At 38.3% G+C, this 15,090-nt stretch overlaps 2 protein-coding genes across 5 annotated transcripts; one reads left to right on the top strand and one right to left on the bottom strand.

Moving 5' to 3' along the window:
• Positions 1 to 471: 471 nt before the first annotated feature.
• Positions 472 to 6,851, bottom strand: LOC118277786 (bromodomain-containing protein 7). 4 transcript variants are annotated; one of them, XM_050698856.1, is made up of 13 exons: positions 6,677 to 6,850; positions 6,486 to 6,595; positions 5,916 to 6,044; positions 5,442 to 5,648; positions 4,925 to 5,125; positions 4,427 to 4,450; positions 3,913 to 4,057; positions 3,432 to 3,569; positions 3,030 to 3,170; positions 2,647 to 2,777; positions 1,533 to 1,717; positions 983 to 1,161; positions 472 to 648 (listed from the first exon to the last, which is right to left on the bottom strand). In XM_050698856.1, the coding sequence occupies exons 1-13, from the start codon at positions 6,702 to 6,704 to the stop codon at positions 554 to 556; spliced, it is 1,713 nt and encodes a 570-aa protein (XP_050554813.1). In that variant the 5' UTR covers positions 6,705 to 6,850; the 3' UTR covers positions 472 to 553. The 4 variants fall into 4 exon arrangements, with proteins under 4 accessions (XP_050554813.1, XP_050554816.1, XP_050554815.1 ...); XM_050698859.1 differs by lacking the exon at positions 5,916 to 6,044 and having other exon boundaries at positions 6,677 to 6,851; XM_050698858.1 differs by lacking the exon at positions 4,427 to 4,450.
• Positions 6,852 to 7,680: 829 nt separating this feature from the next.
• Positions 7,681 to 12,413, top strand: LOC126911489 (uncharacterized). Its single transcript, XM_050698861.1, has one exon. The coding sequence runs from the start codon at positions 7,966 to 7,968 to the stop codon at positions 8,590 to 8,592; it is 627 nt and encodes a 208-aa protein (XP_050554818.1). The 5' UTR covers positions 7,681 to 7,965; the 3' UTR covers positions 8,593 to 12,413.
• Positions 12,414 to 15,090: the final 2,677 nt, after the last annotated feature.

The following is a 15,090-nucleotide window of genomic DNA, read 5'->3' as shown; positions in this document are numbered from 1 at the left end:
TAAAAAAACGTTAATTGAGAACATGCAAAAAATATCAAAACTTATAAATTATTAAAAAAGTTATGCTAAACCTACGTACTACAATATTAATCCTGGGCGATGATTATCCACAATTATTTAGTGTTGTCTGTCAATATAAGTCTCATATGAGACAACGTGTCAAGTGTAGATCTGCGTTCCGACATACAACGGGTTAATGTTTTAGTGATAATATACATAGAAAATAGAAAAAAACGCTGTAATTTTTCCTTTCAAGTTTTCATTTACCAACTATAAACGAGTAACGCCATCTAGCTTGGAGATTGACAACTAATCGCAGTTTTATACTACTGCCCTCTAGTTTAAGAAGAGGTAATCACGTTATTTTTTTGAGAGGAAGATAACTCCCGAGCGATCTCTGCATCACCCATAGGTTTTCATTCGTTATTTTACTACCATTTAGGAATGTTATAATAGAATAAAAAGTCAATGTTGATTCTTAACAGTTTTTTTATTAATATAGGTATATTTCTTAATCAATAACTAATTACTTAATGCTATTATTTAATCTATGTTATTTGTCATGACTCGACCGTGAGTCGGGATCCGATGCTACATCCCGATGTTCATTCATTTCCATTTCAAAATCATCTACGGCCATTGGGGTGTCTGAAAATAAAAGGATTTAGGAATTAAATTGCAAACCCACGCTCAGCCTTTGTGGTCCGTTGTTAAGTAACATTTTAGATATGTTTACTTCCCAAAAAAGGTTACTATTCATTTGAGATATGTCTCACTTGAGAAATGTAGTAGCGGCCCGAATGTTTAATACACCCGCTCCTCATGCACAAAAGCGCGGGTTCGAAACCTACCAACAGCAACCCGCATTGAGCAAGTGTGGTGATTAATGCTCAAAAACCTTCTCCATGCGAGAAGAGAGCGTTGGTCGGCAGTAGCCACTAATAGGCAGTTGAAGTAAGATAGAAGTTACCACGGTACTCACCTAGATGATCGAGCGTGACCCCCATGGCGGCGCGCAGCGCGGCGACGGGCGCGACGTGTCGCGGCGGCACGCGGGCCAGCATGGCGCGCAGGCACGCCGCCACCAGCCGCGCCAGCTCGCGCTCCGCCGCGCCCGGCCGCGCCGACAGCGACAGGTGCCACGGGGACGCCGCCGACAGTCTGGGGGAAATAGAAGATGTAATATTATTTTACAAAACAAAGCCAGACGCGTATTTTCATATAAATCAACTATCTTAATTCACATGTGTTGTAATTAATAATAGAACTTGGGTTGGTTTCCAGCATTTAAGTATAAGCTTCCCTGTTTTACTGCTAACAGCTTGTACATAGTTATAAGCTCCTATTTATTTTCTATACTCTTTTTTTTACGGAGTAAGCCGGCAAACAATCTCTCAGATCACCTGATGGTAAGCGATCGCCAACGCCAACATTCATGGACACTTGAAATACCTGATTTTATTTTCTCAAAGAATTTTCTGAGAGTTTCTAAATTGCAAACTGCATATAGTATGTTATATTTCTGATTATACCTGTCTCTCTGCTCCTTCTCGAGTTTGGCGAGTAGGTCGGTGGTGTGCCGCAGGGCGCCGGCGATGCCGTAGTCGTGCTGCGAGGCCGCCACGTCCTCCTCGATGTCGTTCAGGTACTCCACGTCGATGCCCAGCTCCGACAACGTGCGCAGCTGCTCTACGTCCACCTTCACCTTCGACAGATCCTGGAAAATAATGTCACGTTGAATAATTCTATACTTTTAGGTAATAATCTTTTCTAGTACATACTTCTATGATATCAAGCCTCGGTCACCTGATCAACATTAAGGCGGGTCCAGACATGTATCATTTGCCCGATCCGATCACCGCATCCGATCACCGTATCCGTATCTGCGTTTGTATCAAGCCCCGTATCAAGTTTTGGACGCCTCCGATTTGCTCCGTATCCGTATCTTCACAATAGTCATGATCGCGTATCAAATTTCTTCAATTCGCCAACTGGACACTCCAGTTCAACGGAGAGTTCATCCCAGGCCTCCTGCTTCAGATTCCTGTTGTAATAGCTTTTGTGGCTGGGGTCCCATAATACTTGCTTTTCTTTATAGGCCTCGATAAATTTAATAACATTTTCATTGTTCCAATTCATTGTTTTTACTTCACGGCAAGGACTGAAAATGACGCGCACGTGCAACCGACCGAGCGTCGCGAGTGACGCGTCCAGACTGACCCACGTCCGTATCTGTATCACCTTTGATGATCGGACAAAAACCGACATGACATGGGACGGGCCGTATCATAACAGCGTATCGAGATCGCGTATCATGATACGCGTATCATTCCCCGTCCACATATGCGATCATGATACGCGTCGACGATACGGATACGGTGATCGGATCGGGCAAATGATACATGTCTGGACTCGCCTTAATGTATAGTATTATTAACTATAGTCGGCACAATCTAAGAGGTCAACTCTGACGTTTGCCAGTCTGTGTACTGCTATAATTTGTTATGAACATCCTGGAATGCAGACTATAAGTTTTTCATTTTCAAAACAGTTCCGGTTTATGATAGTAAACAATAGACTAATGGTTTCTAGTGCATTACTGCTTAAAAGTGATTAGAAGGTAATATTTGATAGCAAAATGATTACATTTTCAGGTGGTGGTGTTTGTTCCTGATTCTTCTTATCCGGGAAGAGTGTCTCCATGTCGTATATGAGTGCCCACGGGGAGTCCGGGGCGAAGCGTAGCGGCTCCTCGGTGCTCTGACCTGTCTCGTACGCTGCACAATAACAAAATAACTAATTAGTTTCTAGCAAATAAACAAGTCATTAAATTGGTATAAAGTTTTGTTATATTGAAAGATTCGATAGACAAAAAGGATTGATAAAACATCGTGCAACATGCATAAACTCAACAAGCTTTGAAAAAGTTTTGAATTGAAATTCATGTGGTACATAAGTTAAATTGTTATGTATTAACTTCTAAGATAGTATAAATGGCAGATGGCCAATGACGATGTATGTGTACTCACGCAGTGTGTGGTACAGCATATGTGACTCCTCCTTGGTGAGCGTGGCGAAGGTCCCGTCGTAGGACGGAGCATACGAGCTGAAGGGGCCGTAGTTCAGGGGCTTCACACCTTTAGCCACATTGCGGCGGTCTTCGCGGGGCGCTGGAGAAAAAGTTGTTGGTTAGTGTTAATGCAAGACTAGTATCATTTTAGCTTAAAACGATATTTACATAATATGTGCTTTTGTCAAGATATTGAGGTGAAAATATACCTACTTATAAAAGTATATATTCTTAATACGAATAGTAGTACACGAAAGGATGTTATTAGTACTTCAACGGTTTAAGCTGTTTATATCCTTTAGTCAAAAGGATAAAAAAAGCTTGTAATTGTAACTTGCGTCAACGTAAAATTATTACTTACTATGTAATGTGCCAGTTCCTTGGGTAAGCTTCCCGATATATCTGCCGAGAGTGAGCGGCTTGTCGTCCCCGGACCCCTCCACGGTGTTGGTGACCAGGCACAGCGTCGTCTTGCCTTCCGCGTCCATGCGGGGGAACGCTGGACAAAACATATTCCATTTACATGTAGAAAGACATAAAATTAAAGACCTTGATTTAAATATCTAATAAAAAATAAGATAGGTAAGTCTAAACTATATTAGTTGGTAGTAGTATTAAGTGATAAATTAAATTGGTGTAGGTATGCATTAGTAGAACATACCTAGAATATTGGGCAACAGACTGATTTGTGAACTACAAAATTAACTAACAAATATATTAAATCCATTCCGCCATAAGCATTTGTGCTGATATTATATAAGAGAGAGAAAAACGTTCAAGACTAAAATATAATATAGAGTAGATATAAAAGACATAGTATGTAATTTTATAGCATGTGTTACCTTTCTTGGCGAGTCGTCGTCGATGCTGTTCCCTGGCAGCCTCCATCTGTATCTTGACGGTGTCCCCGGCGTGCTCCCCGCCGCCGTCGGAGGCCGCCTCGGCCTCGGAGCCGCCCGACTTCAGCGGACTGCTGCGCTTCAACACCTTGTGCTGCCACACACGGACAGTACACTGCAGCTGGCGCCGCCGCTACTTACTAGCTACGCGGGCCTACCGCGCGCACTGGACTGGGGCTTACTCACACTACTTTATACTTAGTAGCAAAGTATTCTTTGTGAAGTAATTTCAAGTATTCAATACGAAGTTTGTGCATGTAAATAAGTTACAAGTAAGTGCCACGTCCACTGCGCGCTAGCAGTCCGCAGCAGTGCGCATGCATTGCTCTGACGCCGGCGGTAGTCGCTCCTACCCACACCACAACACAGACGTCAACCGACAGAAGCAAACAAAATCTCGCTAGACCTCTAATACACGACTACGCTCCTATAATCTATTAATTATTTAAAGTATCACCTTTCTGCCGTACGTCCTAAGAGGCTGCGATGCAAAAAGTCATTTTATCAACATGTTTAGTTCAACTTCAATATAAATAAATAAAAGAACAAAACGCTTCTTTACTTCAAATACTCACTAAGCTTGTTTTCACAGGTATAAAGTTTGTTTTTTTGTGTTTAAGTAATTAGGATGGCAAGTTATGTGCGCGTCTGGGACTTGACTTTTGGCGTATTACAACATTTATTTGTACCTCGCAAAATAAAGTCGCATTCTCGTTTGTAGATGTTTTAAATAACAAAAGCCATGAAGGAGTACAATACCCATTGTCATGAACATGACTTACAGATAGCCAATATCATGTATAATAGACACAAGGATTTCAGCAACTTTATAATCCTTCAAATCCATTGCAAGTTAGCATTCTTTACTAACAACTAACGCAAAGCCAATACTGGCTATACCGCCTACACAACTTTACTTTGCGAGGCACATAATAAAACAATAAATAGTACTCACCACATCCATCTTGCCGATGTCAAAGCCGAGCTCCTTGATAGGTATCTCGTACATGTAGGTGAGCATGTTGCCGAGCGGCCTGAGTTTCTGCGGAGTGAGTTGCTTGAGGCCTGCGTGTAGCAGTCTGCGCGCCGCCTTGTGGTACACTGTACCGGGCTTGTTGTACTTCATTGCATTGTTGCACATTAGTTTGAAGTCACTCTGTGGGAGAAGGTAGACTTTAGTCCTTTTTTGCATTTATAGTTTGCAGTAGAAGTGGCTAATTATATTTATGTCTTAAAATTGTTAAGTTTTACCACAATGGGTGTACATCTTTTATAATGAGTTGTAAGCTTATTGTTATTGAATTCTTAATCTTTCTTTCAGTAACTTCTTAGGCCATAACATATTAGTAATTAATAAACAAAATGATATTTTTTAGCTATTTCTAACAAGTATTATGTTAACTGACTACCACTGCCCAACAGCTAGGACCAACTTTTTCAAATAAAACATTAAAACTTGAAATATGACTTACAATAAAACAGTTGAGTGACTTGTACTCATTATCATCAATCTTTTGCTTCATGGTGGAGAAGTCCATCGGTCTTCTGATGATATCTGAGTAGCCCGGTGCAAAGTTGTCGTTCACCGGCCACGCGAAAAACTGGTTGGGATCCCTCTTCTCTAGGTTGCGGAGTAGCTGCTCTAGAAGGCGGGATAATGGACGCCGCTTCTGACTAGCCTGCAGAGACAGAAATTAGAGAATAATATATTTTGGTGAAGAGTTAGTGGCAATATTTCAATTCTTTTCTATTTTTTATTAAGTATAGAAGTTAGTGGATAAAAGAGTAAAATAGTAAAAAAAGAACAATTAATAACCCAGATTTGTGAATGTTACAAGAAAACTCAAAGTGTCACAACAAAAGAAAATCAAACAGAAGAAAGACATACAGGAACGTAACAATCCCATTAGCATAACACAATGACATCAAGCAGTTTCAACAGTTACCTTAAGCACACAAGTGCGAGGTTCCCTGTGAGAAGCAGGAGAGATGGGCCCGGGGCCCGGACTGAGCCGACGAATGAGCTTCTTGGCCAGGCCCTCATCATCCGAATCATCGTCATCTGACAATTTAATCTGGAACAAGCCGTTCAGACATATTCAAGTAATATGGAATTGACGATAGGACAATTTACTTAGTTCATTGTTTACTGGAATTAGGGGAAGTGTTAAAAGGATGTGAGTGTTTGTGAATGATGTCACAGAAAGATGAATTTGCAATATTGTGCATTGTGCATAAAGGTTTATTGTTGATAATATGCTTTGTAGTGAAATAGATAAAATAACTATCAGGGATGTTGTTTGCTACTTAATAAAAGTTGATGTGATTTATTTGGTCTGAGAGATTTAAAAATAGGGCCCTTAATTTTGTTATGACACTTGTAAATTATGAATTTCTATTTGGAAAATAGGTATTAATTTAGAAAATGGCTCTAAGCTCGTCATAAGTGTTTAACTATGTGAAGAATTAATGTAACAATAACAAAATGGTTTCTCTGTATGACTATCGATCCTTACCATGTCAATTTCACGGCGTCGTCTTTTTCTTTTCAAGTTGGGTTTCTCTTCTATTTCTTTATGGTCGTCTGTGGCTGAATTCTCAACATCACTTGCTTCTAATTCCTCTTCTGTAAGTAAAAGGTTTTGGGTTAGCATCAACAAAATACTGCAACGAAAACCGCACCAGAATAAAGCCGGTTTTTACTTACTGCAGGTTATATTATCTATGTCATCCATGTTTACCAGATTTTATTTAATATTTCTACACCTAATTTAAGTTATAACAACTGTTTATATGGACAATAATCTGATTTTTTACAAAATAAAATAATTTCAAACATCCATTACGTTTACCAAGCCATTTGACAGTTGAAGATTTTTGAGTTCCACGACAAAAAATAACAATCATACAATATCTTGCATTAGAAAGAGAGATCCAATCATTTTATACGTGCATTAGAAAAAGACAAAACTATTAGAAAATAAGTATTTGGAACGCGCTCGATAGAATGTTCTCTATTACCGTTTTGATCATGAATCAATAGGCCGTTAACCTTATACAGGATTGGTTAATAATTCACATTTGTCGCCTATTGTACCAATCACTGTAGGTTAATTATACTATACCATGGTCTGCAAAACGTATTGTTATTAAATATAACGACTTCGTGTGGAAAATGGATAGACAGAAATGTCTTTAAATGCGTTTGCTTAATTATTTAAAGTTTGGTACGTGTTATTTTTTTTAATAACAAGTAACGAACGATTTGTGCCATAGTGCCTATTTCAGTTACTCATAGCTATGCTTGTGTAGATTCATATCATGCGTGTTATGGAAGCCTCCTCGGGTTGTCACGCTAACTAAAACCTTAATAAAAAGTAATAGATAGGCGATTTGTAATTAATTCTCACAATTATTAAAGAGAAGAGAAAGTGTGTTCTTTCTTGTAAGTTAAATAATAATAAGATGATGGTATAATGGTTATTGAGCACGAGCCGAGCCATAAATACTCAGATAAAACCTACTTTTACGAAGTAACCTATATTATATTATAGAGAATAGGTAATTGTTATATTTAGATACCGACTGCTACCGACCGTTTACCCGTCAATGCGTGTTTTTAAATATGCTAAAGTAAGTATTTTATATGATTTGATTAGTAAATGAACGGTGAAGTAGGTATTATTTAGATTAGGTAGATTGGGCCTGTAGCGGCATAGCGTATAAGTACCTACTTAAGGCGTGTCAAGTTGCAACGTAAACAAAGTTACAGTTTATATTTCGGATGTAATAAATTATAGGTATTGTTTATTTATTTCATTGTTCATTATGTGAACACGCGCACTGTGTATCCGTCTTATTAAGGAACAATATACTTTCAGTCGTCATCGGTCTTTCATTTGGTCTACACCTCAGATCACACACTACCACCCTCCAAATTGGTGTACCCGACGTGATTATTTTTCCGTAGTTGTGATAGTGTAAACAGTGCGCAAAATGGCTAAAAGTACAGTAGAGTCATCAGTGGATCTCGCAGCAATTACACTTACATCGAAGATCCCCGAATTTTGGGTCGATTCGCCCCGCGTTTGGTTTTACCGAATAGAGGCCATGCTGGCACCGCAAAAGTTATCGGACGACTCGCGTTTCGACATTGTCGTGTCGAAATTAACCAAGGAGGCCATCCAGCAAGTCACAGACCTTCTAATGGATCCACCCGAAGGTAAAAAGTTTGAATCGCTAAAGACACGACTTCTCTCTATTTACGAGGAATCTAAAAACAGACAACTACAAAAGTTGATAAGCGAGATGGACCTGGGAGACCAAAAACCTTCGCAACTTTTGCGTCGCATGCGAGAGTTGGCGAAAGAAAAGATTCCCGACGACACCTTAAGAATGCTGTGGCAAGGTCATCTACCTTCTCCGTTACGTGCAGTCTTAGCGGCCACGGAATTAAAAGATCTAGATAGCTTGGCCGTCCTTGCAGACAATGTATTTGAGACCACGCGCGCAACACACGTAAGCGAAGTGAGCCAACAGCAGCCAAGCACGTCCAAGGAAACAGACCTCATCATGGCTGAAATAGCCAAACTCACTTTGAAGGTGGAGCAACTAGAAAGATAAACGCTAGATCGAGACCGCAGCAACGGAATTGGAATCGTTCGAGATCAGCTTCCAGAACCGGTAGCCGAGCACGATCTGCGTCACGAAGAACTCCTGAGAGCCCTGACTGGTTGTGTTTCTATCATTATCGGTTCAGAACAAAGGCAAAGAAATGCAATGAGCCTTGTTCCTGGAAATCGTCCCCGGAAAACTAGCTCAGGTACCAACTGCGGCGGAGGTTTGTACCATCGTACCTAGTCACCGCCTCCGAGTCACGGATCGCAACAGTGGCTTATGTTTTTTAGTGGACACCGGTGCTGACATTTCAGTGCTACCTAGTAAGTTAGTGTTAAAAAACAATAAAAATAGTGAGTGTCAAGACTATTACCTATTTGCCGCCAACGGAACTAAAATAAAGACTTATGGTGTCAAAAGTTTAGTGTTAGATTTAGGTTTACGTCGCGCATTACGGTGGACATTTGTGATAGCCGAAGTGAATGCGCCTATATTAGGTGCCGATTTTTTAGCGAACTTTAAGCTTTTAGTGGATATAAGTGCCCGTAGATTAATTGACGAAGTCACAAACTTAAAAGTTTTAGCTTCCGTTGTAAGCAGTAATGAGTCGTCGATCAAAACCGTTGATATAAGTCACCCTTATCATGATCTGCTCGCTGAGTTCCCGGATATAACTAAACCTGTTTCGTTTAAAGAGCCACCGAAACATTCTGTATTGTATTACATAGAAATCAGCGGCCCGCCGGTATACGCACGATGCAGACCGCTGCCGCCTCATCGCTACGCTAAGGTAAGAGAAGAATTTAGGTTAATGCAGGAATTAGGAATTTGCAGACCGTCAAAAAGTGCATGGGCTAGTCCTTTACATATTGTTAGTAAAAAAAATGGTCAGTTACGTCCTTGTGGTGACTATAGAGCGCTTAACGCAATTACAAAGGCCGATCGCTATCCTATCCCGCGAATACATGATTTTACATACTCGCTAGCTAACGCAAAAATATTTTCACGTGTTGATATTTGTCGTGCATATCATTTTATATCGGTTAATCCTGCCGATGTGGAAAAGACGGCAATTATCACACCTTTCGGTTTATTTGAGTTTCCCCGAATGACATTTGGACTTAAGAACGCAGCGCAAACTTTCCAGCGGTTTATGAACCACACAGTCCTATCTGGTTTAGATTACATTTACTGCTACATCGATGACGTCGCAATATTTAGTAAAAATAAAATCGAACATGAGCAGCATTTACGAGAAGTTTTTAGTCGTTTAAGTAAATTTGGCTTAACAATTAATCTCGAAAAATGTGAATTTGGTAAATCAAAAATCGAGTTTTTAGGTTACGAAGTTTCCACGGAAGGCATTCGACCTCTACAAGAAAAAATGGATGCTATAAATAATTTTCCTAAACCAACAACTGTCGAACAGCTCAGACGATTTTTAGGAATGGTAAATTTCTATCGTTTACATTTACCTAACGCGGTAGAATATCAAAGTCATTTAAACCAGTATCTAGTAAAATCAAAGAAAAAAGATAAAACTAAAATAGAATGGACCGAAAGTGCAAACGAGGCATTCTTACGATGTAAAGCTGCGCTACAAAGCGCAGTGACGTTATCGTATCCACAACCTGATACTCCTTTAGCACTCATGACTGACGCGTCGAACACTTACGTAGGAGCCGTTCTTCAACAATTTATAAACAATAAATGGATACCTTTAGGTTATTTTTCAAAGAAGATGTCAAATCCGCAAACTAAATATAGTACTTTCGATAGAGAACTTTTAGCAATTTATTTAGCCATAAAATATTTTCAAAACATGGTAGAAGGAAGACATTTGATTATTTATACGGACCATAAACCATTAACGTTTATGTTCAAAAAATCCAATTCTGATAATGAATTACCGCGTCGCGTTAGACAAATTCTCTATATAAGCGAATTCTCTACCGACATAAGACATATAGATGGCGACAAGAACGTCGTAGCCGACACATTATCACGGGTTGAAACAATAACATGCGCTACAGTATTAGATTACGCCGCGATTGCCCAAGCTCAAGTAGACGATACGAACTTAAAGTTATTGCGTAATCAATGTAACGATAACAAACGTAATTTAATTTTCAAAGACATAGCGATACCGACAAGCCACCTTCCGGTAACGTGTGAAACATCAACAAATAAGATTCGCCCGTATATACCGCTAAGCTTTAGGAAACAAGCGTTCGAATCAGTTCATAACTTAAGTCATCCAGGAATCCGTACTTCGCGAAAATTAGTCAAGGAAAGATTTTTCTAGGAAGGAATGAATAGTGACATAGGTAAATGGACAAAAAGTTGCATTAAATGTCAGCGTGCAAAAGTATCCAGACATGTAAAAACTGAATTAGGACATTTTTCACTAGCAGAGCGATTTTCCCATATCCATGTCGATATAGTAGGCCCTTTACCTACCTCCATACAGGATTATAGATATTTAGTCACAATAATAGATCGCCAAACGGGTTGGCCCGAAGCTTATCCTACAAAGGATATCACAGCAGAGACTGTAGCCAAAGTAATATTCGAAGGATGGATTGCACGTTTTGGATGCCCTGTTAAGCTGACAAGCGACCAGGGTAGACAATTCGAAAGCAGTGTTTTTAAAGAACTTATGCGATATTTAGGCATCGATAAGAAAAGAACAACGCCTTACCATCCTCAGTCGAACGGGATGATCGAGCGTTGGCACCGTTCTTTAAAAGCAGCTCTAATGGCTAGGTTAAATTCAACGACTTGGGTAGACGAGCTACCAATGGTTTTACTCGGCTTACGTGCTGCCAATCGTGATGATACAGGTGTTAGTGCTGCAGAGTTAACTTACGCAACACCTTTACGTTTACCTGGCGATTTCTATAACGATACAGACACTAAAATTTTAGATAATTGCCAATATGTACAGAAATTACAAAATATCATTAAAAACTTAAAACCGAAGCCGATGCGACATAAGGACGCCCGCACATTATTTGTATACCCGGATTTAGACAAGTGCACGCATGTGTTTGTACGATCTGACAGAGTAAGGAGACCTCTAGAACCTCCTTACGATGGTCCCTTTAGAGTGATAGGTAGAAAAGATAAGACTTATTTAATAGATTTCTCTGGCCGTACGGCATACATATCCATTGATCGACTCAAACCTGCTTACATGTGTAAAGAATCGACAAGTAACATAGTTAGTAATAAAAATAAGTTAGATAATAAGAATATAGATATAAGTACAGGTCCGGCAACAGCGATTAGCGATAATCGTTCCGCGCTCGCTAATGAATCTGCGCCTTTGCTTACAACGCGCAGCGGCCGAGTCAGTAAAAAACCTGTACGTTTTAATTTTTAAGTAAACATATTATAGTAATAAGTTAATGTTATTTGTATTTCCTGTCTAATTTAGAGTTAAGATTTATTAGTGATTTAAGTGTATTTGTATAAACCTATTAAATTTCGAACCATTGTTAATTGTTAAACTAGAGTGTACTTGATAATAAATATACCTATTGTTGGTTTGTTAGTTTTAGCTATAATATTGTTTTAAGTGATTGTTAAATCAATACCCCGCTTTGTTTTGTTAAAGTGTTTCTTTTAAAAAGGGGGGGAGTAGTGTAGCGGCATAGCGTATAAGTACCTACTTAAGGCGTGTCAAGTTGCAACGTAAACAAAGTTACAGTTTATATTTCGGATGTAATAAATTATAGGTATTGTTTATTTATTTCATTGTTCATTATGTGAACACGCGCACTGTGTATCCGTCTTATTAAGGAACAATATACTTTCAGTCGTCATCGGTCTTTCATTTGGTCTACACCTCAGATCACACACTACCACCCTCTAAAGGCCAATGTATCCTGGAGACAAAAGGTTCTAAAATTGTGACCAACTACCACGGAGTGGTCATCAATGCCAGTAGTCCACAAAACTGTCCTTTAAATAGAGTAAGTGAGAGTGTATTAATTTGCTGTTGTTAACGAGCATAAGCATTCGAATTTTATTGCTAAACAGTCAACAACAATTAGCAATAAATGCAGCTATCACTGCGACACACGAAAGCAATTAATTACCGCATTAATTTCCCGGTAAAACAATAATGGCGATTTATGACTAAATACTCGAGCTGTCGATGAAATCGCGACATTATGACACCTCATACCTTGACACATGAGGCTTCATATCAAGATATACAAATCCAGTATAAACTGACCGTTGAATGATTGGAAATTTCATACGAAGCGAGACCAAGATTAACTGGTTTTGTAGAGCTTGAGTTGTCCCCGTGTCTGACAGGTCTCATGTTTCGAATTTTCGATATGAAGTAATTGCTCGATACATCGGAATCGGAACGCACAGTGTTTTAGAAACCCTTGGGGGAGGACATTTTTAGCTAATGGCGTATATCGATGTAGTTAGTCCTAATAACACAAATTGCAAAAGAAACCCCATGTCAATTATTTTTAGTTTTTGAGAAAAAAAATACTAAAGTTGCTAATTCGGAGTGTGGTTTAAATAGGTTTTTCTTTTATTTTTCTTTTATCTTTAAAATAAAGAGCAAAATTTGATATCCGGATTTTATCACACATATTTATGTGTTATTCAAGCTTTACAACACGTATGAATTGTAACTAGGTACAAAGATATTTGCAAAAAATCCAATTTTAGTTTCTATTTTTTATTTTTGTATTGACATAGTTTCCGCACGAAATCTTCATGGTAAATGATAGTTAGCCTTTTGTACTATGTACTTAAATAAAATAAGCCACATAATCCGTGGTATTACAAAATTATGTACAATTGAAAAAAAATCTAAGCGCCTTTATTATTACAAATAGCAAAGTCAACAATCAGCACTTTGCTTTTTAAATGATACTATAATTTTATCTAGAGAAGTCGACATTTTAGAAGATGATGCTTAAAATAAATTCTTATTTAATCTACCATTTAAATCTGTTTAATATATGCATGTTTTATTGTGTATTTCTTTCAATTACGTAGGTCCTAGTAATAGTCACCACACGATTTTTAATTGCAAACTATCATGACATGACTTTTGCTATATGGTAGATTAAATAAGAATTTATTTTAATCATCATCTTCTAAAATGTCGACTTCTTTAGATAAAATTATTGTATCATTTAAAAAGCAAAGTGCTGATTGTTGACTTTGCTATTTGTAATAATAAAGGCGCTTAGATTTTTTTTCAATTGTACATAATTTTGTAATACCACGAATTATGTGGCTGATTTTATTTAAGTACATAGTACGAAAGGCTAACTATCATTTACTATGAACATTTCGTGCGGAAACTATGTCAATACAAAAATAAAAAATAGAAACTAAAATTGGATTTTTTGCAAATATCTTTGTACCTAGTTACAATTCATACGTGTTGTAAAGCTTGAATAACACATAAATATATGTAATAAAATCCGGATATCAAATTTTGCTCTTTATTTTAAAGATAAAAGAAAAATAAAAGAAAAACCTATTTAAACCACACTCCGAATTAGCAACTTTAGTATTTTTTTTTCGAAAACTAAAAATAATTGACATGGAGTTTCTTTTGCAATTTGTGTTATTAGGACTAACTACATCGATATACGCTATTAGCTAAAAATGTCTTCCCCCAAGGGTTTCTAAAACACTGTGGAACGGTATCGCTTACCGGAATGTCATTGTTTGCGAAAATCAGTTACCAGAACCTAATTAAGTGTTACCTGCTCTCTCTTGCAAGACTGGTGACACAATTATTTACATATCTGCAATGTTTAGCAATATAGCATGAATGAGGAGCTAGTCAACTGATAATAAAGTCTTTATTTATTTTTATTTGGGTAAATATGAGTATATCAGGAGGATTCCTGAATTCCTGGTGGATAAAGATTTCAAAAAAAATTCTTCAGAGGATCTTCATTCTTCCGCAATTTTAAAAGCAACGGCAATTTTGATACGATTGGCATTTTTTAGATAATTTACCTAATTGATACATTTGAATATCCCATGCATTCTAATCGGATTCGGACACACTTGGAATATTCAAATTACCATTACAAGCTGGAATTAATCCTGCAATTTGTAACGAAAGAGACAATCTAATCGTTTCAGCACGATGCGACGCTTTGTACCAAAGTAGAAAATAAAATTCCCATTGAGGCAAGTGCTAGAAATATCAATAGCAGTATCTAATACCATTGCATGTAGCCTCACGTAACAAATCTAACACTCTACACTTTAATTTATAAGAATCGTGAACATTGTATTTGCAGCGTTGAGGTGCGCGCGCGCAGGTGCGCGGCCGGCACGAGCGATGATCGATACAGCTTCGCTATCGCTTTCGGCGGGAGCGCCCGCGCCGACGACCGACAATTAATTTAGAAGCACCATTTGTTCGCTGATAACACAGGTAATGCTGTGTGTTGTTTCTTTGATTGGGATGTGTTCCTAGTGGACACGTTCAAGTTTGACCTT

This window comes from Spodoptera frugiperda, chromosome 15, assembly GCF_023101765.2.
Source record: "Spodoptera frugiperda isolate SF20-4 chromosome 15, AGI-APGP_CSIRO_Sfru_2.0, whole genome shotgun sequence".
Taxonomy (NCBI): Eukaryota; Metazoa; Arthropoda; class Insecta; order Lepidoptera; family Noctuidae; genus Spodoptera; species Spodoptera frugiperda.
Note: the sequence above shows the minus strand (reverse complement) of the source record. Positions and strands in the feature narration are given on the sequence as shown.